This window comes from Aphelocoma coerulescens, chromosome 28 (assembly GCF_041296385.1).
Source record: "Aphelocoma coerulescens isolate FSJ_1873_10779 chromosome 28, UR_Acoe_1.0, whole genome shotgun sequence".
Lineage (NCBI taxonomy): Eukaryota > Metazoa > Chordata > Aves > Passeriformes > Corvidae > Aphelocoma > Aphelocoma coerulescens.
Genome location: NC_091041.1, coordinates 3,450,436 through 3,470,830, shown reverse-complemented (window position 1 = coordinate 3,470,830; position 20,395 = coordinate 3,450,436). Strand labels below are relative to the sequence as shown.

At 44.9% G+C, this 20,395-nt stretch overlaps 1 protein-coding gene across 4 annotated transcripts in view; it reads left to right on the top strand.

The window, feature by feature from the left end:
* The window catches only part of ARHGEF18 (Rho/Rac guanine nucleotide exchange factor 18), a 48,970-nt gene extending 32,542 nt beyond the window's left edge, over nt 1–16,428 (top strand). For all 4 annotated transcript variants that reach the window (XM_068997467.1, XM_068997464.1, XM_068997466.1 and 1 more), the window contains 13 exons: nt 606–854; nt 1,687–1,763; nt 3,508–3,686; nt 4,068–4,159; nt 4,465–4,653; nt 5,297–5,434; nt 6,416–6,531; nt 6,928–6,984; nt 7,478–7,525; nt 8,094–8,561; nt 9,299–9,623; nt 11,286–11,408; nt 11,502–16,428. In XM_068997467.1, the coding sequence (XP_068853568.1) occupies nt 606–854; nt 1,687–1,763; nt 3,508–3,686; nt 4,068–4,159; nt 4,465–4,653; nt 5,297–5,434; nt 6,416–6,531; nt 6,928–6,984; nt 7,478–7,525; nt 8,094–8,561; nt 9,299–9,623; nt 11,286–11,408; nt 11,502–11,662 (2,222 nt within the window). In that variant the 3' untranslated portion in view covers nt 11,663–16,428. The remainder of the gene's footprint in view (nt 1–605; nt 855–1,686; nt 1,764–3,507; nt 3,687–4,067; nt 4,160–4,464; nt 4,654–5,296; nt 5,435–6,415; nt 6,532–6,927; nt 6,985–7,477; nt 7,526–8,093; nt 8,562–9,298; nt 9,624–11,285; nt 11,409–11,501) is intronic.
* Nucleotides 16,429–20,395: the final 3,967 nt, after the last annotated feature.

The following is a 20,395-nucleotide window of genomic DNA, read 5'->3' as shown; positions in this document are numbered from 1 at the left end:
TTGGAAGGGACCTTAAAGCCCATCCAGTCCCACCTCCTGCCATGGGCAGGGACACCTTCCACTGTCCCAGGTTGCTCCAAACCCCAGTGTCCAGCCTGGCCTTGGACACTCCCAGGGATCCAGGGGCACCCCCTCCTGCTCTGGGTAACTTGTGCCAGGGCCTCCCCACTCTCACAGGGAACAATTTCTTCCCAATATCCCATCTAACTCTGCCCTCCTTCAGCTTAAAGCCATTCCCCCTTGTCCTGTCACTCTAGGCCCTTGTAAATAGTCTCTCTCCATCTTTCCTGTAGGCTCCCTTCAGGCCACAATTAGGTCATCCTGAAACTTCTCTCCTCCAGACTGAACAATGCCAGCCTTTTCTCCCAGCCTTTCCTCAGAGGAGAAGAGCAGCATTTAAAGTCTGCAGCCACAAACCCATAGTAGTTAAACCTGTTGGTTCATTAGGTTTTCAGAGCTTTAGGTTATTATATTTCATTTTTAAACTTAAGCTCTTAGGAAATACTGTTAGATCATCAGTGTGGAACCCTCATGCTAAAATATGTTTGGATGTCTCATGTCTTCCAGAGTTGAAAATGTGACTGACTGCTTCTCTTTTCCCTTAGCTGGAACTAGAGATTATGAAGAGCTGACCCAGGCCCTTGGTTTAATTAAGGACACCATCACCCATGTAGATGCCATGGTAAATGAGTGTGAGAAGGGGCAGCGACTCAAGGAGATCATGCACAAAATGGAGCTGAAATCATCTGGGAAATGCAAGAATGGGCTTTTGTTCCGGAAAGATGACATGAGCCAGAGGCGGCTCCTCCTGGATGGGATGCTGTACTGGAAAGCTGCATCAGGGCGGCTCAAAGGTAAAGCACCAGCAAGGGGAAAAACACAACTGGGAAACAAGATTTATGTTGGTTTTGGTTTTTTTTAGTAACTGTTTATTACTGATCGATTGGGTATAAAATAAGATGACAATAACCTGCTTGTTTAATAGGATATTGGAGGAAATAGCACTTGTTCTATTCTTGGCTTGTCCAATAAGCATCTCTGTAATGGTGCATGATAAGTTCCTTATGCTGTTCGCTTATTATCTGGCTGATCTGCTTCCCAATTCAAGAGGGAGGTCTTCAGATGGATGACAAAGCTTTGAGTCATCCTGACTTAGTCTCCTGTGGAAAGGCATTATCTTGTGCGAGCTCTCCTTCACACTTTGCAAAACCTGTGTCGTGTCAGCCCCATGACACTTAATTCTGCATTTGCCAGAAAATCAAAGCAGTGGCCATCAGGGAATATTTGAGCCGCTTCATTGCTCAGGTTTTCAAGGAGAAGCTTCAGTGGCACAGAAAACACAGCCAAGAGTGGGTGGGAACGTGAATGGCTGCAGTTCCAGAAGAATCTGCTGTTGAGGGAGGCATGTTCCCTCTGGAGTGCTGGAGTCCTTGTGTAGGATGTCTGTGTGGGTGTTTTCAAGCTTTAAATGAGCTCTGTTTAAATCAGCTGGTTCTGCATGGTGCAGTCTGGTTGGGGACAGCCCAAGTGGAAGGCAGTAGCAGACCCAATATTGCAAATGTTGACGTGCTATTCCCTGGCCTGCAGGAAACATAAGTTAAGGGATTTTTGCATCTGGACCAGTCTTTCTGCTTTAAAATACGACTTATTTTCTTTTTTTTTTTTTTGTCTCTTTTGTTACTGTAGATATTCTGGCAGTCCTGCTCACTGACGTACTTTTGCTCTTACAAGAAAAGGACCAAAAATACACATTTGCCTCAGTGGTAGGTATTGTTCTCCTTGTTTAACACATGCACTTAGAGGATTTTTGAAAGTGACAGTAACTACAGAAGAAGCATGATTAGGGATGTTAGATACTTGTTACAGGAGCTTCAGAAAGAAAATTAGGTGAATAAACCAGCCAGTTATTATAGAATCACTTTTTCTGAAGCCATTCTGGTACTTGTTGAATGAATCTCTTTCTCACTCTCCCAGTGCAAACCAGTATTTCCTTGCACTGGCCAGTTGTAGCTGCCACATCTCCCATGGTTTTCCCTGTTTCTCTTCTTGTGCTGTGGCTTTGCCTTTCACTGAACTGTTAGGCTGAGATTTTATACAAGTCATGGACATTGCACATGTTAGAACTGTGCTTTGAAAAACGTTTGCAAATAAATGGAATAATCAAACACTTCTGTTTGATGTGCAGGGAAAGAATCTGCCATCTTGGTTAGGGACGTGGTAACTGTGGTCATAGTGCCCTGAGATTTTCTGGGGGCAGAGAACTTTCCTGAAATACATGGAATAAGCACTAAATGCACATGTTATTACTGCAGCACTCTAGAACATTCAGTGGATTCACTTGCTTTTCTAGGGTATTTCCACAGGTGTCCTCAGAGAAGTTAATTTGTACATTTTGTCCTGATCTAGTTCACTGATGGCTGCAGTAGAACCTGTAACAGAGAAACTCTTTTATGTAATTGTTTTCTTGGATGTATTTTTTTTTTCAAGACATTAATATTAGAGCTGAATTCTAATTGCAAAAGCTATTTTGGTGACCTCAGGGCTGTACAAACAACTGCTTTTCAAATTACCCTTCTAATGCAGAACGGAGTGCTGTGTGGTGGATTTTTTTCCCTCTGGAAACGTGCTCTACACTTAAGAGTCGGACCAATTTTTTTGCATCTTTGTATGTATACAGCTCATTTGAAATTTAATATCACTTCTCCATAAATAAATCAAGTGAGAGGAGCAAATGGATCTGCTCAGTGATTCTGTTTTTCCAGTGACCTCTGTTCGTGGCTGGAATTGCAGTACAGCTGCTCAGAGAAGCTGGCAGAAGTGATGTTCCTGGTGTTTGCTTCTTATCATGGCTCTAGATTATTCTGTGAAGGTTCAGCAGTCATGAAGAGCTGCTTTATCCTGGGAAGGAACTTTCTAGGCTGCATATGTTGGAGCTATGCTGTAGGAAGCCTAGAGAGGTTTTTAGTAACTAATACCCCTCCTGTAAATGTGTTTTCACTGCAAAGGCTGACAGCTAATCCTCATTATACAATACACTACCTGTCATTTTTATCAGGGCCTGACACTCTCTAACACCTCTGTTTTATTTCTTTGGTAGTCAACTTAAAACCTCTAACACTTCCTCTTGTTCTCTCCTTTCACTTCACTATGTGTCATTAAGGTTTTTGTTTTCTTTTTCAAATTTTGGGTTTGCCTCCTTTTGAGAAAAATTTTTTAAACCTGTTCTTGACTTCTGGGGCCCAGTGGGAATCTTTAAATTGACACAGGTTTTAATATTCAATCAGGTATCCAGACCTCTTGGTTTTGACATGTATATTCTTCATTCCATGTTTTCATTGATGGTAAAAAAATAACAACATCAGAAGTGTCATGTCAAAAGGTCAGAGTTATCTCATGATGTAACAGCTCCTAGTGGCTCTGGATGAATAGGAAGTGGGGGGAGCTAGGAAACACAATTGCTAAAATACACATATAATGTCCTGCAATAAATGGTATTTTATTTTACAGGACTCTAAGCCACCAGTTATCTCACTGCAAAAATTGATTGTGAGAGAGGTAGCTAATGAGGAAAAGGCGATGTTCTTAATTAGCGCTTCCTTAAAAGGACCAGAAATGTATGAAATTCACACCAGCTCCAAAGAGGAGAGGAATTCCTGGATGGCACACATCCGCAGGGCTGTGGAGAGGTAAGGGAGAAGGGAAACCAGGGGGGCCTGACTTCTTGCTTGTCTTCTCTTCACAGGACTCAGAAATGTAAATTTGTCTTAAAAATCCTTTTGACTCTCCCTAAACTTTCTTTGTAAGACTTCAGTGTGCAATTCTGTTTGTGTTCATTGGGAAGAAGCCACTAATAAAGATGAAATAAAAACCAGTCAAAGACTTTGTTCTGCTTTTATTAAAAAAGAAAGGTTCACTGATGTCAAATGCAACAGGGCTTTGGAAAAGGGAGGAAGATTGACACCCAGGATAAACCACAACTGAGGCAAAAGCTTCAGGTTGAATCCTGAGATGGTTTTAAATTATCCAACATGCAAATCAAACATAGATCTGTCTTTCCCTTTGGACAGCTGTCCTGATGAAGAAGGAGGAACATTTAATGAACCTGAAGCAGAGAGGAGGCTGGCTGAAGCAAGAGCTGCGAAGTTAAAAGATTTTCAAGGTAATGACTTAGTTATATATTCCACAAGCTGCTTCCCAGCATTATTTGTGATTTATGACTGTCAGATTCTTTATCAAGATAGGACCGAGTTTCTCCTTAAGTCTTTCAAGGTGTTGTAAGACTCTGTAGAAATAGTGGCTAAAGAAGTCTAATAAGCTTTGTCTGCTCCATAAGTTTCTCCTTAACTGTTAATTATATCTCTGCATTTGATGCTCTGACCATAAAATGAATGATAATCTCCCAAATTGAACATGGTTCTATGACAGTGACAAGGAAGGCAGGACTGAATTTGTTTCTTCCTTCAGAGCGTTTGAACATGAAAGATGACCTGATTCTGCAAAGTCTCACTGAGAAGCAGCAGATTTATCTGGAAATGTCTGAAGTGAATGGCTTTGAAGACCATTCCCAAGGATCCCGAGCCAGGCTGCTTCTCCGGGGGGATATCTCAGAGAATCTGCAAGGAGAGGCGATTTTGAAGTCTGCAGTGACTGAAGGTGAATGGAATGTGGGAATGTGTGGGCATTCACTCAGGTGCTGGGGTGGGGATAAGCACCCAGGATCTAAGTACAGGCCCTGAAAATCATCCTGTAATAACATAATGCCTTTATGTAACACAGTTCAGACTTCCTCGTTCTCAGAACCAATCTGCAACAAAGGTGAAGTGCTTTTGTGGGTTAGGTGGAAGACCTGCACAGCTTGGATTGCTTTATTTTTAAGGATCAACCAGTGGAATCTTAGGATGAGTCTGTTCAGAAAGGGTAACAGAGTGCTCTAATAATACACAGTCCTGAAATGTAATATTATAGGAGGGTTATCTATTAAAAACAGCCTATCTAAAGATAGCATGTTTAGAAAGAAAGTAAGCCCAAACATAATTCCTATTTAAAAAAAAGAGAAAACAAACACTCAAGGCTTGATAATCAAACTTGCAATTAAGAAAGAGCTCATCTTTATATGAAGAGCCTGTCATCCAGAGCTACTCACAGGAAAATTCATCTGTACTGCAGGACATCTCTCAGACTGCCTGAACTTTTAGTGGACTTGATGGTTGAAATGTTTTTTTAAACTCAGTAGTGTGATAACTTGTATTGCTGCATAGACATGGCTGTTGACATGACGTGTTCTCCTCTTCCCCAGCTGAAAATCTCCAGAACTTTATCTTCACTCACTTTGGCAGTGCATCCTGTCAGCCTGAGGATGGCTCTGGGTCAGGACTGCCCCGGAGAGGAGAGACCTTTGGAGGATATGACAGTAGTCCCTCAGTTTCAAGTAAAAGTAAGAAAGGGAACATTCAGCATTTTTATGAGCTTTTTACTGTACAGAGAATAAGAACAAGGAATTGAGGCTCTCATATAAGGAAGCTTCAGAAGGAAGATCAGAGCAAATCTCCAGCATGTGGTAGTAGCATGTTGGATCTTTTGCTCCTGATACCAACACTAGAGAGCAGAGTAGGGCTCTCAGTGTTATGCTAAGGGCACTACTTTAAGCTGTTCTTTATAATTACCACAATTCCACACAGATTCCTAATTTTGTTTAAAAAAATAAGCTTGACCTGAAAGCTCAGAACATCTGAATTCAGCTGTCTGCTTTCGTTATTGAGTCATGAACACTTTTTTCCTCTTTGTATCTGCAGTCACTAGAGGTTTGCTGAATCCTTAGATAATAGAAATTGTCCTCTTGGCACAGATGATTTATCAGTTAATTAATGAAATAAGAGGGAAAACCAGATACTATTTATCTCCATTTTTGCTTCAGGCATTAATTGAAAAAGTGAATGGCCTTTATTTCACTGGTTGTTAATCTCTAGAATACTTTCTGTTGTCTCTGAAGGCTCCATACATCTGTCATGTACTTTTTACAACAGGGGGTCCCTCTCCCCTTACCTCCTTCCACACTCACAGTGATGCTGCTGTGACTGGAATATTCCTGCTGACCAGTATTCCATGTCATGAGCTTGCAGTTCTGGGAGCTGATTATTTTCATGCAGACGTTGTGGTTGCTTCACTTAAAATAGTGTAAAGTAATTTGAACTTACCCTCCCTATTTATCTTAACCCGGTCTTCTCAAGTTTTTAAACTTTTTTGAGCAGCCCTATGTGTCACTGTTGCCTGATCATCCACTTGGGATCAGCATGGAGAAGCCATGCAGTTGCATTTTGGTTCAAAATCACCATGTTTTTCTGCTTGCTGTGTCACTCACTGAGTTATCCCAGGCCCTGTGCTGATGTGGGCTCCTCATATTCCTCTCCTCTTTCAGGTGGCAGGAAGAACAGTAGTGGTGACCAGAGGCAGTGGGACTGGAGGGGCCCTGCATTGAGTTCAGATGTGCAACTCCATGACCTCTCTTCTGATGCAGAAGAAGGATCTCAAACCGTATGTTGAGCTTATGAGGGATTTAAATGCTTTTCCTTGTGTTCCTCATCATGATAGTGGTGCAGAACAAATCTCACAGAAGTTGTAATAGCTGGCAGGGCTGGACTGAACACTTTTGTCTGTAAAATTACTTGACTCTATTAAGGATGTATTGTGGGGTGAGTTGGTAGCTCAGCATTTGAGAGGCAAGATAATTCAGTTTTCCATTTGCTCATTTGCTGCTGTACCATTAACACAGGCTTTAATCACCACACTCCTATTTCAGCTTGGCTTATGAATTCAGTATTTTTGATGTATGTCCTTCAGTGCATGAGAGCAATCCCAGCTTGTTCTGGCAGCACTGCCAGTGCCCAACAAGTGTCCCTAGCACAAATGTTGGTTTTGTCTCCCTTACAGAGTGATGGGACAAGGCTGGATGACAGCAGTGGTTTTCAGCCCACCATAGAGTCTCAGGTACGTTATTTCTGCTGTTAAGAAATCCAGTGGCAGATAGCCATAGTATAATAATAGCAAACCAAACCAAACCACCAAAAACTCAGTGTTTGTAATGTCTCTGGAACCCAGCACATGAACAGCTCACTGGCCAAACTTGCCTCTGAATCCCTGTGAGGGCTGTACCTGTGTAGTGATTCAGTGCTGGGGCATGGGAGGAAGTGATGGTTAAATAGCTCAGGTGAAGAGAAGATGATGAGGACTTCTCTGTGGAATCCCAGGGAGATTTGCTGGGCACTGATTCACATCTGCACAAGGATAACATGCTGAAATTCCTTGTGCCTGCATATTGGCTTTTGCTATGTTAGAGTACTCTGGTGGTCATGCTTCCTTTGTGTGTGTTTTTGTACAGATACCATGGATTATTTTCACTGCTTAAAAATTAAAAAAAACAGTCTAATGCCTCAAAACAGAGCTCTGCTCAAGTGCCTAATTTTTTTTTTCTCCTCTTCAGCTTGTCCAAAGGATACAGACACTGTTACAGTTGCTCTTCAGTCTTCAGGTAAACCCCTGTTTACTATCCAAGAGATTTGTTAGGCGGTAAACATAATAAAATTTAGACAGGTGTGGAGAGGAGCTATCTTGAGAATATCCCCTAAAGCTGGAGTGAAGTGCAGAATTTAGACCTGAGACTCAAGGAAACTGTGCCTGGTATTTTGGAGGAAGTGTTAGAGCTGTTGCCTTAAGTTATGATTTCCTTTTTCCTGCTCACTTAATTCTTTTGCTGCTTTGAGCTCCATCTGCTCTCTGTGCTCATTGTTCATACACATGTGTATATGAATTAGTTGTTTTTGCTTTTACCTTGTAATCAGCAGTATTTTGACTGTTTTGATTCAGGGTAATAATTCTAGGTATAAGAAATGTCCAGTTTGACACACATAAACATAATTTATTTCCTTGACCATCTTCAATGTCATGTCAGTCACCATAGGCTGTACGAGCTGGAATTTAGATCTGCTCTGGAAAACAAAAGACTCTGTGACATAACCTGGTAGATGCTGTTGTCTCCTGCTTAGCTGTGCATGTCTTTTGAACCTGGGTGCCTCATGCTGGACTTTTCCCCCCTGCAGGCCGTGATATCTCAGCAGGACAGCTACATCGAGGTGCAGCGAGCCACCATGGCAGACCGGGAGAAGCAGTACCGGCTGCAGTCCACCCGAGGGAATCTGCTGCTGGAGCAGGAGAAGCAGCGGAACTTCGAAAAGCAGAGAGAAGAACTGATGAATGTCCAGAAGCTCCAGAGCCAGCTGAAGCTGGAGCAGCAGCGCCTGGAGCGGGAGAGGAGCCGGCAGCAGAGGGAATTTGAGCTCACGGAAGCGCGGCTGCAGGAGCGCGCGGAGGAGATGCGGCAGCTGCAGGAGAGGCTGAGCCAGGACAGGGAAGAGCTGGAGAGGCAGAGGGAGGCCTATCAGCATGACCTGGAGAGGCTGCGGGAAGCCCAGAGAGCTGTTGAGAAGGAGAAGGAGCGCCTAGATCAGCAAAAGAAGCTGAAAAAGCAGAACACGGTGTCAGGCACCTTCTCCCCAGAAATGGGACAGGTGAGGGATTGGCTTTCTCAGAGTTTTAGTCCTATTAATCCTCTTGCTTCTGGATGAAGGTTGCTCTTGTTGCAGCACCAACCTGTTTTTGCCTTTTCACTGGGCTCCTCGAACCATCAGCTGAAGTAGCTGGTGATGGCTACTCTGAAAGATCGGAGCTTGGCAGTTTTCCAGTGTCTGTGAAGTTCCACCCAGGTGTCTGGCAATGAGAATACTTCTAAAAAAGATAGAAATGGAGTATAACGAGAATAATTATTCTCCAATAAATGGAGAATATTTTCAGTTGTGGCTGACTGAGCAGTTTTCAAATTCAGGAACTGTCCTGTTGCAGGCAAGTGATTGCAGAAGCTGTGCTTCATCAACAGCATTTTGTACAGTTGATTTCTAAAAACATTTCTTGTATTTGAAAATGGAAATTTGGAGGTCTGATTAAATTGGTTCACTGAAACTTTCTGAAAGTCCTGCTTTCTCTCTGCACTGTTACCACCCAGTGCAGTCTGCTCTTTCCTAGGTGCAATATTAAACAGTTTGGAGCTCCTGAGGTTCTTTTCCATGTCCAAGGACTTACACTCTTGCTCTTCTTTCTGTTCCCCAGCAAGCTTTAAGCTTTGTCTGCCCTGTTCTGCTTTGCACTAGGAAGTGCTTCATGCTCTTAGGGCTGGGGGTGCTCTCTCCTCATTTTGCTGGAGAGGATGAAAATCCCTCTTTGACTTAGAATGCCTTTTTTCCTCCTGCAGAGCCAGATGATCAGTCATTCCATCAGCTTCAACGGAGAAGGGGTGGAACCATCTCCAGCTGGCTCCAAGTCCTCAGTGAGAGTGAGCTCAGTGGCCGGGCTGGAGTACCTGGAGCGGCCGGACCTGGTCCGCAGGGACAGCACCACCCTGGAGAACCGGCCCTCCCTGAAGAACGAAGTGCCAATACATCTCCTGAGTGCAACCAACCAGATACAGAAACCAGCTGCAGTCCAGCAGCAGATCCCCACCAAGCTGGCCACCTTCACAAAAGGAAGCAAGGAGAAAGGTGGCAAGAGCAAAGCATCTCATAGGACAGACAGTTCAGGTATGTGTGATTTTAAGTCTGTTTAAATGCATTTCTGATCTCCACCAGGATCACAGGGAGACAGAACACTGCAGTTAAACCTCTGTATGGAACCCAGAAATTAATATGCTACAAGTTATTAGTGTGTTTGCTGCAGTTAAAATCTCTTAACCCTTTAAAATCCTGTTAGGAGTTAACATGTCTGTACTATTTAAACTGGAAACATAACCCAAAGGGATGGTGGTGAGAGGTTCTAAACCTGGATGTAAAATCTTCTTGTCTAACTGTAGTGTTAAAGGAAAAGAGCAAAACCAAAAAAAAAAAAAAAGCTGTTGTTCATGAGTAAAATGTTTTGAGGCTGGCTTAGCCTTTTCTTACTGTCTGTCCAGGGTTGTAGTGACATCGAATGCAGTGCTTTTCTTAGCACCAGTCAGTCATTAAATACAGGTCTCCAGGCCAAAACTGAGATGCTGTGTGTGTTGTAGACTTAAAAGGGGATAATTTTGTCACAAATAGAAGCAAGTAAAAATGCAGTCACCCTGTCCTGGTGTAAATTCTGCTTCTAACTGCTGGGTACTGGAGTAGTGATCTTTGCCAATGACAGACACACTAAAAGCCACTTTATCTCTACCACTTAAAGTAGCCCCACTGCCAGCTTAGGGGAATGGCCTGTAATTTTAAGTTACAAAATTATCTTTTTAGCATTTTGCTGGATTCAGACTTGGCAGGCTTGTCCATCACTCTGCACTGCTGCAAAGGGCTCGGGGCCAAACCTGACAGAGAGAGCAGGGGGAGTGGTTTTGGCACTTTGCAGAAACATCTGTCTCTGTCGTGCTTAAAGTTTAGTGCCTTTGCAAACTTGCTTATGGTTTTGCACATAAATGAAGCCTGTTTCCTCTTACCCTGCATACCAAATGCTGGTAAAATAAAGTTCTAATACCACATCTCCCCATGTTTATTTTTAATAGCTCTTACATAATGGTCTCTGCAGTGGAAATGGACTTGATAGTGTTTTTCTGTAATTTATATGAAAGGTATAAACCACAAATATATTGGTTTCTATTCTCTTGTGAGCATTAGTGGGCTTCATGCTTGTTATGCCCATGTGTAGATCTTAGAATAAAATGGAACAAAACTTTCTGTACCAGAGGCAAAATGCTGTGTATTGAATTTGGGGTTTGTGACATGTAAGGAATGTGTACTGAAGGAGAGTTCTTTAGATCCAGAATAGCCATTTCATGAACTGCTTTTATTGTTGAAACTAAGAAACTGAGAGGCTGTAACACCAGAATCAGTGGGCTGTGCTGCTGAGCAGCTGTGAGACAGATGGAGAGCAGAGACAAAAGTTCATCACAACTCTGCGTGTTAGAAGTAGCACAAATGGTCATTTGCTATTTGAATGCTACAGACAAAGATTTATTTTTTCTCTCTGCTGTGCTTGATACTGGGTTTTAAATCTGAGATTGTCAGGGTCTGCCAGTAACTGAGCTAGAAGTCTCAAGGAAGAAAAAAGTATTCATAGCTTAAACAGCTGAAGAGAAAATTTAAGTAGGACCAGCTCTTTGTGGTTTTGCAGCTTTCTTGAGTGTGTAAAGGTGTCAGTACAGTGGCCCCAGCATGAAATAGTGATGTTTGTGAAGTGCTGCTCACTTCAAATACTAATTTATAAAATATTTTCTTTAGCCTCTGTTGATCAGAAGCAGCTGCTTCCCCCCAGGCTTGTTGGACGAGAGGAGGCTGTCCTGAGAGGCAGGCGGTCAGCAAGCCCATCCCTCCCAAGCAGCCAGACCCCTGCATTCCAGCCAGGTATGCCTTGGCCAACTTGCCTATCCATGGGTATGCCTCAGGCTCTCTCTGCAGTGTCATGAATATGTCTTCTTCCATTTTTTTCCCCTCTAGAATTGTATGGCCCTACAGATGCTCAGCCAGAAGCACTTTCATCTGCCTCAGTGAACCTCTTCAAGCCCAATAACGTTCAGGTTCAGCCCCTGGTGCCCTCTCAGCCCAGTCTGTTGAATGTGCAAGATGATACCAGCAAAGAAGATGTCATTTTCTTCTGATTGTTTCCATTTGAAGATGAATCTCCTGACACACTGTTTCAAGAACTCAGGCCCCAGTGTGCACCGTGATGGAGACCCGACATGGATGTCTTCTGATCCCTGCCCAGTTACTACTAGCAAGGACCAGACCAGGAGTACTGTCCTATTTTGTTGGCTTCTCTGCCAACAGCTCAGAATGAGGGCACAGTAGTAACAATTTGCTTTTAAATTCTCCAGTGTGTTGACACATGGCATGGGTGTATCAATTCAGAGCATGTTAAAATTCTGACATTTATTGTAATGTGCTCTTTTTGGAGAATGTAACTGTTCATGGGCACCATCTTGTAAATTGTTATTGGTGATGTTGAACCACCCAGATTTTTATGTAAAAAGTTTTAGTAGTAGGCCCAAAAATGGCTGCAAATTTTTAAATCTGTTTTCCCAGGTCCAGGTCAGTAATGGGTTGTGTGTTGGTAACCAGGTGACAGCGAGCCAATCCCCTCCCAGCCAGGTGTGCCAGGCACTGTGAACCCAGTGGCACAAGCCCCGTGGCCAGGTACAGTGGAAGAGAAGGTAAGGTGAGCTTCTGACAGTGTCTTCAAGGGGCAGGAGCTCCACCTTTTCGTGAAGGAGAAGGGTTGGACGTGTGAGAATTCACAATGATGAGGAAGAAGTGGACTGAATGCACATTTCATTGGCCACCAGCGTCACTGGGATCCTGTCTCCTTGTTGGGGACAGCAGTACAGGTTCCCAAACTCATGAGTTGGTTCAGAATGAACTTAGAGACTTGGATTTTGTTCTTTGCTGAAGACATGTCTAAGAAACGTTTGAATGCAGTAATTTATTGTCTTTTTTAATCCTGTTTTCTGCATCTTTTGTTCGTCTGTTAATCTGTTGGGACTTTACTCCCAGTACCAGAAGATATCAAAGCTGCTGTTACTGCAGAGACTTCTCTGCAGCATTGTGTTAGGAATGAAGGGAATAAGAACTGTTTGGTTTTAAAATTAAAAATAACTATTAAAAAAAAATACTCTTAGCTAAACCTGTGTTCAGCTGCTTTCAGCTAAACCAGCTTTGATACCTCTTGTGAAATGGGTCAGTTCTTGATCATGGAATGGTGATGACATTAAGTGTTCTGCTGAAAAGGCATTATTTCCCTTTGTAGTAATTTGCACAGTTGTTTTGTGTTGTGTTTTTCACTCTGTGTCTCGGATTCTTTTCCCACCCTCACCCAAGGATGTGTGTTCTGGTGTATGTTGAATGTGACTGGTCAGGTAATGATGCACAGGAGAGATTGTTTAGGGGTATTGTTACAGAATTAAGGAAATCAGGATCTTGAAGCTTAAAAACTTGGATTGATACCTTTCAGAACATGATTGATAATAGCTTTTTTTAATATGTTGAACTGATTTAAAGTGATTTTAGAAGCAGTGGATGGAAGGCCTGTTCAGTTCTCCATCCAGTCTCATGGCAATGGATCCAGTGGCTGTTTGCCAGTCTCCTCAAATCACTGAGTTGTCCCTGTGATTAGGCCCTGTGTGATGTTAGTGTAACTTCTCTTTGCTTGAGAGTTTTAAAATTACTTCAGTAGTTACAGTGCAAGAAACTTTATCAATTCTCAGCAGAAAACATAGCAGTTTATATTTTCAAGTGGTGATAATTTGGGTTATTGCTTTCAGATGAGAAATTAAAAAACCCAAATTTACTGGTTGGGAAATATAAGCTACAAAATACTGAATAGGTCTTGGGGACAAGCAGTCCTCCTGGAACAGTTCTTGGATTTAAGGGTCTTTTTCTTAGCTGAGTGGTGCTGGTGCAAACCTGAGGCAGTGGCACTGAGTTCAGTGAGAGGAAACTCTGAACTATCTGGCTCGTTACCAGATTGGGGATGCTCTCCCAGCCCCCAACAAGTGAAATTGGACACATTTCACTTTAATACCAAAGGACTGCTTGGTAAATCATCAGCATTGCAGAACCTGGAGTGATTGTCAGCAGGAAACAGCGTGGGACTGTTCCACGTGGTGATTTGGTGGTGTTGGGATACCTTATCTTCAGTGGTTAGAACAGAGTTCCACTCCATATTCAGTTTTTGCATTCCAAAAAGTTAGTTTGGAATGGAGGGGACTTCTTAAAATCAGTGTAATTCCTGATCAGTGCAGCAGTGTGGGATCCAGCAGCTCTGTGGGACTGGCACTGATTTTTCCATCGGGTGATGTGCAGACTCCAGCCACCTCTGAGCCCCTGTAATTTCCCCTGGAAGCATGCAGCGAAGCAGCAGGAATGCACAGTATGTTCCCTCTTTTGTGCTGTGGTTTGGGCCACTCCTCATGAAAACTATGCCCCCATTGCCTTAAATTACCAGGTTTTTAGGAGTTTTAGCCTAAAGCTAAGTTGCATCAGTGGAGTAAACCATCTCGGCCAAAAAGGGATGTCAGTTGGGGTACTCGGAAGCAATTTTTGGAAACATTTATTTGGGTTTATTTTGTGCCTGTCCTAAAGTATGGGAGGGAGTGTTGGAAGGGCTGGAGCAGTTTGTTGGCTGCTTTCTTCTTCTGTGCAATGGACGAATTTGAATATAGAACAGTGACATGTGGAAAGTAAAGGCTGCAGTGAGGTCCCATTTATTTTAATGTTTTAACTTAAACATAACTTTTTTAATACTTCTTGTCAGCAGTGCTTGAAATAAGTTTTGGCTGTTAACAAGTGGACCCAAGCCCGTGACAGGCCAGGCTGTTGGTCCAACACCCCAAAAAGCTCCTTGGAATATGGGTCTTCAGTCTGTAACTGAGAAATGACCTTAGAAGTCCTTCTCTGTCCTCAATACACGTGTCTGGCTGCAGCTGCCTTTATGAAACCTGTTTGCACCCTGAGTAGAGACGGTGTCTTCTGTCACTTGGGTCAGCCTGGAGAAGGTTTTGGAATTAGCAGGTGCTGTGATACCTCATTGCTAGTGCAGGGTCACCCTACCAGAGTGTGGGCAGGGGATCTGTAGAAGGCTGAGGGAAGCAAGTGAATTATTTTCTTTTAATGAATATGACTTTCTTTAAATGAATCATGGGTCTCTTCACTTGTGCAAAGCTGAATCTGTGAAATTGTTACTGAATCACTCCAGTTGAGTGAACTGGTTTTGGACTCTTCACTCAAATCTTGTTCCTAGAAAAATAACTCTTCTAGGTGAATTAGTTTGCAAAGTACTGCTGTGTCCTAAGTAACCTGCTCTTGATTCTGAGTCACATCCTTCCTATTGGACTTTTTGATCACTCCAGATAAAACTTTCCTTTTAAGTGATTTCTGAGGATTAGACAGTTCAAAATTCTGTGCCTCCCAGGTGCCTTTTGGCTTCTCTCTGAGCTGGGGTGTGGAGGAAATGCCAGCACGAGCTTTGAACTGCCGCCGTGTTTGCTTGGTGTCACAGCCTTAAAATTATCAGCATGTTTGTCCTTCAATATTGTGATGTTGCAATGTAGAGGCTGTTTCTATGGTTCTGATTTCAATTTGAACTCTGCTGTTAAGGAGGCTTCCTCTTTCTCTTCCCATCTGGAATGTGGTCACTCCATACTCCAGGCTGAGGATGCCTCCGTGGCCACTAGTGCTGAGCACAGCTGCCCTGTGTGTGTTGTGGATGCTTCCCTAGTTTTTAACTGTGCTGTCTGTGGGTTGTAGCTGTGGCATGTCCCACGAATTGAGATCGCTGATCATCCCCCAACGTGAGGCAGAAGAATTGGTGTTCCTAGAGACGCTTGCTCATCCAGGTACTCGCCTTCCTGCCCAGCTAGGAGTCATTCTAAATAATTTGCAGGCAGTTTTGTCTTTCTGAGTAGTAGTCAGATGATTCTGCATACATGGAGCTTGGTGTTTGTCATTTGCATTTACAATGAGAGTCGAAACTTAAACTAGGAAAGGGTTAAAAATACTTATTTCATTTTAATTCTAACTCTGCGGAATGGGAGCTGAGGCTCCCCGGTGCTGCTCAGTGGAGTCCCTGTGTGTTGTGCCCCCCCATGCAAGGGAGTTTGGAGATTTTGTTGTCTTCCCCAGCAGTTCTCACATTTACCAGGAAACAGATCTGCATGCCAGGTTACACAAGTGCTGTAGGCAAAGCAAAGCCTTTCCCCTGCTCTCTCTTCGAGACCAGACCCAACATCTTCGTAACCACTGGCGACTTCATCATCCACCATCAGCACGTTCCTCTTCAGACAGCATCTGTGCGAGCTCTGGTTCATAACATTTGTGCCATGTTTATAAATCAGTTTTTTATATTTTTGTACTGAAAGAAATTGGAGCACTTTAGAAAAGTTGATTTCAAATTCCATTTCTGTCTGTACCCAGAAGGAGATCTCTCATGGGTGTAGATCCTGTTGGCATAACTGCGTGCATCTCACTCAGAGCTGTGAACTCTCTTGACACTCTTTAGTCTTAGGTCTGGTTTCTAGGCCCACCTTGCACTGTAAAGATTTAATAAATAATCATGGTCCATGGTTAAATTGACCATTTTGTTGGGGAAGAGTTTGGTTTTGTTTTTCGTTAGGGTGTAAACATTGTAAATATTTCCTTTACTGTTGATACTGCAGTAGCAACATCTTTGTAGTCTTTATTTTATTTGTAAAGTTGATGGTTAAATGTTAATATTCTGTTGAATTGTGCACTCTTGATTAATTGTAAACATGATCTTAGCACACCAAATGATGATTTTTACAATGATTGCAATGTTTCTCCACTGAAGGATTTCAGAGCTGCAATAGGACTGAAACCAACTTCTAGCAATAAAAAAAAAGAACATTTAAAAGCTGTCTACATTTATATCTATATAATTATTTACTGTTTTCTATTTGAATGAAGATCAAAGCAGCTGCCACTTCTCACGTGCTGCTCATTTTCTAGCCTGGACAGAAATATGTGCCACAGGAACAAAACTCTGACAGCTTTCCAAAGGAGAGGACGGAGCACAGGAGCTGTTCAGTGCAGAATACAAATAGCTGCAGCCCTTGGCAGTGAGTGAGGTGAACACCTGAGGGAAAGATCAGCTGCTCCCAAACATCTGAACTCTGCTGGTGAGAGCAAGAACTTGGCTAAGTTGCTTTCATTAACATGGAGGTGCTTTGCATGGTGCCAGCCTGAGACATGCCTGGCTCTGTCCCAGGCAGTATCGGTTCCCACTTGGAACAAGGATAACAAAAATAGAAACTTTCTCCCTAGTGCTTGTGCCAGTTTGGCAGCCCTCGCTGCCAGCACCATCCCATAGCCTCTGGCTGGGGCTGCTCTTCCCAGCTCTGCAGCAGGCTGAGCTTCCTGGTGAAATCCCCACTGCTGGCACAGCTGGCAAGTGAATCCAAGAGCTGCAACCTCCAGTCATTTCTAGAGAGGAGAACAGATGCAAAAACAGGGAGACAGTGGGAGAACTGGGCCTTGGATTGGTGCTCTCAAGGAAGAGGGGAGGGTTTTATCATCGGAATCCTGCGCTGCTGCCAGGGGTGAGGAGAACCCTGAGCCAGGGCTGGTGGCAGTGCCAGTGGTGTGGTCTGCCTGTCACTGCCTTTGGGGCTTATCAAAGCAGCTTGGGGGGACCCTGGGTCTTTGTGTGCAGGAGTCAGTAAAGGAAGCCAGCATTTGTCAGGCTCTGAAGTGCATGTGACATCTGGGTTGCGACACAAACTGGAACTCCACTGGAAAAACAAAATTTTTTCTACTTTTCCACATACATAAATAATCAAAGACTTCTAGGCAGACCAGTGTTTAGAATTTGGTCTTTATGGGAACTAACAGGCTGTCATGTGAGAGAATGACGTCTCAAAGTGTGTGTGTGTGTAGAAGCTTTTGCTTGTGCTCCTTTTAGGAAAATATTTCTTCCATCTGTGGAGCTCCCAGGAGCCAAGCCACAGTGCCCGCTGGAGATCAGTCACTGCCTCTGTGCTTCCAGACCTCGTGTCTGTCACCACAGCAAGGCCAGTCACTCCAGGTCCATTTCTAAATACTTTTTGGCAGCAAGAAATGGAATCAAAGTGGTTTTGTGGGGGACAGCAGAGGGGAACAGTCTAGAAGAAAAGCTAAGAGGAGCTGCCTTTTTCATGTCAGACCTGTAGGAATTGTTTCTAGGAAGACAAGAAGAGCCTGGACCAGGGAGATCCAGGGTTAACATGGCCAAGAGGGATCCCTGCAGCACAGATTCCCACTGGGAACTACCCAGCTGCAGCAGCCCAGAGCTCAGCAGAGGCAAGTTTAAATCATGGGCAGAATTTGAATCTGTTAGAAGTTTGGTGCTGCTGCAGCTATCAGCGTTCAAAGGTGTGTAGGTGTTGCTGTGTTCAGTTTTTGCCACAATAGCAGGGCAGACATTCCTTGGGGATTGCAAACACCTTGCCTGGCACTGGCACTGATAACGCTGTCACTCCTGTGTGAGACACGGAGGGTGTGATTTCAGGGAGGGTGTGACTTCAGGACATGGCTGGCGGTGCCTTCAGAGCTGGTTACTTGCTCACACCAATATTCCAGCAGCTCCGCCCTGCCTTGTCTCTCTCTCCAATCTGTAGCTAATTAACCCGAAACCCAAACCACATTCTTTCTGTGGATGAATCACGACGAGGCCATCGGCAATGACCAGCTTTATGCTAAACCTCCCTCTTTCATGTGGGTGAGACAAGGCTGATGGTTCCCATAAGTGCATCTGAGATTCATCTGTGAGCCAGATGCTCGAGGACAAACATGCACAAAGGATATTGGCTCCACAGTGTGCGCCGGCAGTGGGAATGTGCTGCCTGCTGCCTTTCCCTTTCCTCAGCCCTGTGACTCAAATCCGGTTTCATTTCTCATCCCAACAATGGGGCCAGCCCAAGGCTCAACAGGCAAGGGATGTGGGGCCTGTTCTACATTGTTTGCTCCTGCTGTGCCCGTGGGATCTGGCAGAGGATAAAAGCCAAACCCTCCAGGAGCTGGCAGGGCTGGCGCATGTGACACAGGGTCCCCAGTTCTGGGACTGACACCGACACTCAGACAGGGCAGGATCACTTTGTTATGGGGCTCCTTGACTTTGCACAAGGGCCTGGAGGGACAGGACACAGGGAATGGCTTCCCAGTGCCAGAGGGCAGGGCTGGATGGGATCTTGGGCAGGAATTGTTCCCTGGGAGGGTGGGCAGGCCCTGGCACAGGGTGCCCAGAGCAGCTGGGGCTGCCCCTGGATCCCTGGCAGTGTCCAAGGCCAGGCTGGACACTGGAGCTTGGAGCAGCCTGGGACAGTGGAAGGTGTCCCTGCCATGGCAGGGGTGGCACTGGGTGGGCTTTAATGTCCCTTCCAACCCAAGCAATTCCATGATTCCCTGTGCACAGGACCATGAAAACTCCTCGCTGACAGCAAATGTGGACGTGCCTCCCCCGTGTCAGAGCAGCAGCTGATATCATTTCACTGTGTGGAGCACAGTGTCTTGCTAGACCTGAAGCCATCCCAGATGACTGCACGTGAAATGCAGATCTGCCAGGGAATTTCAGGTGTGCAATGTCCCTTTTCCCTTCTGGAACATTGGAAGTCATGAACAAAATCACACTGGGTGTAGTTAAAACTTTGTTTTTCCTAGGCTGCCATGAATTACCATTGTAACAGTTCCTTGCTAGATGTGTGGTGGGTGTGCTGCAGATCATTTGAATGATCCATGTTCCATCTTAACCAGAAAGGGGAATTTCTCAGCCACTGCTGTGCTTGGAAGGAAGAAAGGCCATGTGTTCTCTTGGTGCTCCGGCAGCAGGAGTTGCTGAGCAGGAGGCACCGACGAACCCAAGCAATAATTCTCTTAAAATCAACCCTGACTGTCTTGTGGCCAGGAGGGAGGTTGATCAGTCTGATCCCAAACTTCTCTGGATGTGGTGGCTTGCAGGCTTTGTGGGAGAAGAGCAACATCCCATGGGACAGCGATGTCTCACTTGGATTGTCTTGCCTTTGAGCCTAGTGATGTCTTTGAGCCACGTGTGTTGCCTCTTCCAGATGTGATTGTGAGCTGGGGTCTGATTCCTGCAGCAGGAGGTGCAGACACGAAGTGGGGGTCTGGGCTAGGAGAGGCCTAGGTTTGAGCTACGCTGAGATTCCAAATTAATTCTATTAATTCACGAGGATTTCTACCCCAGCAACCAAATTCACCTCTAAACCAAATTCACCTACAGCTCAGTTGGCCTGAACCTTCTGGCCCTGGCGCTGAAGCAGCGAGTGGATCCAGGCATGGAAATGTCAAACTGGGAAAACAGGTCTGCTGGGACGAGTCAGGCACGCACCAGGGAAGCGCTCTCTTCTCCCCAGGGTACTCCGGGAGCTGGGAGCTGGCTCCTGCCAGGAGGAGGTGGAGCTGGAGGGGCAGCACGGGGCTCTCTGCCAGGTGAAGGAGGATGAACCGATGCCATGCAGCCCGGGCTGGCTTTGTTGCTGGCTTTGTTGCCGGCAGCAGGGAGCCACCGCGGAGCAGCCCAGCCCAGGTGCGCTTGGAGTGCCGGCTCTCCCGGAGAGGGGGCTGGCTTGAAAGGAGGGAACAGTGCCCAGCCCCTGCAAAGGCTGCAGCAGCAGCAGAGCTGGGGCTCGCTCCCCAGCTGAGAACACACCGAGCCTGGCTCAGATAACACCCCGGCAGACGGATCCGTGCTGCTGGAAGCTGCTCCATCCCTGGAGTGGGAGGCGGATGTGGCGGGGAGCCAGCGTTTATTGCTTGGCAGCATAAACAAAACAGCTGCTGCTGCTCAAACGGCCCTGAATGAAACCTCCGCTCCTCTGACTCGCTGA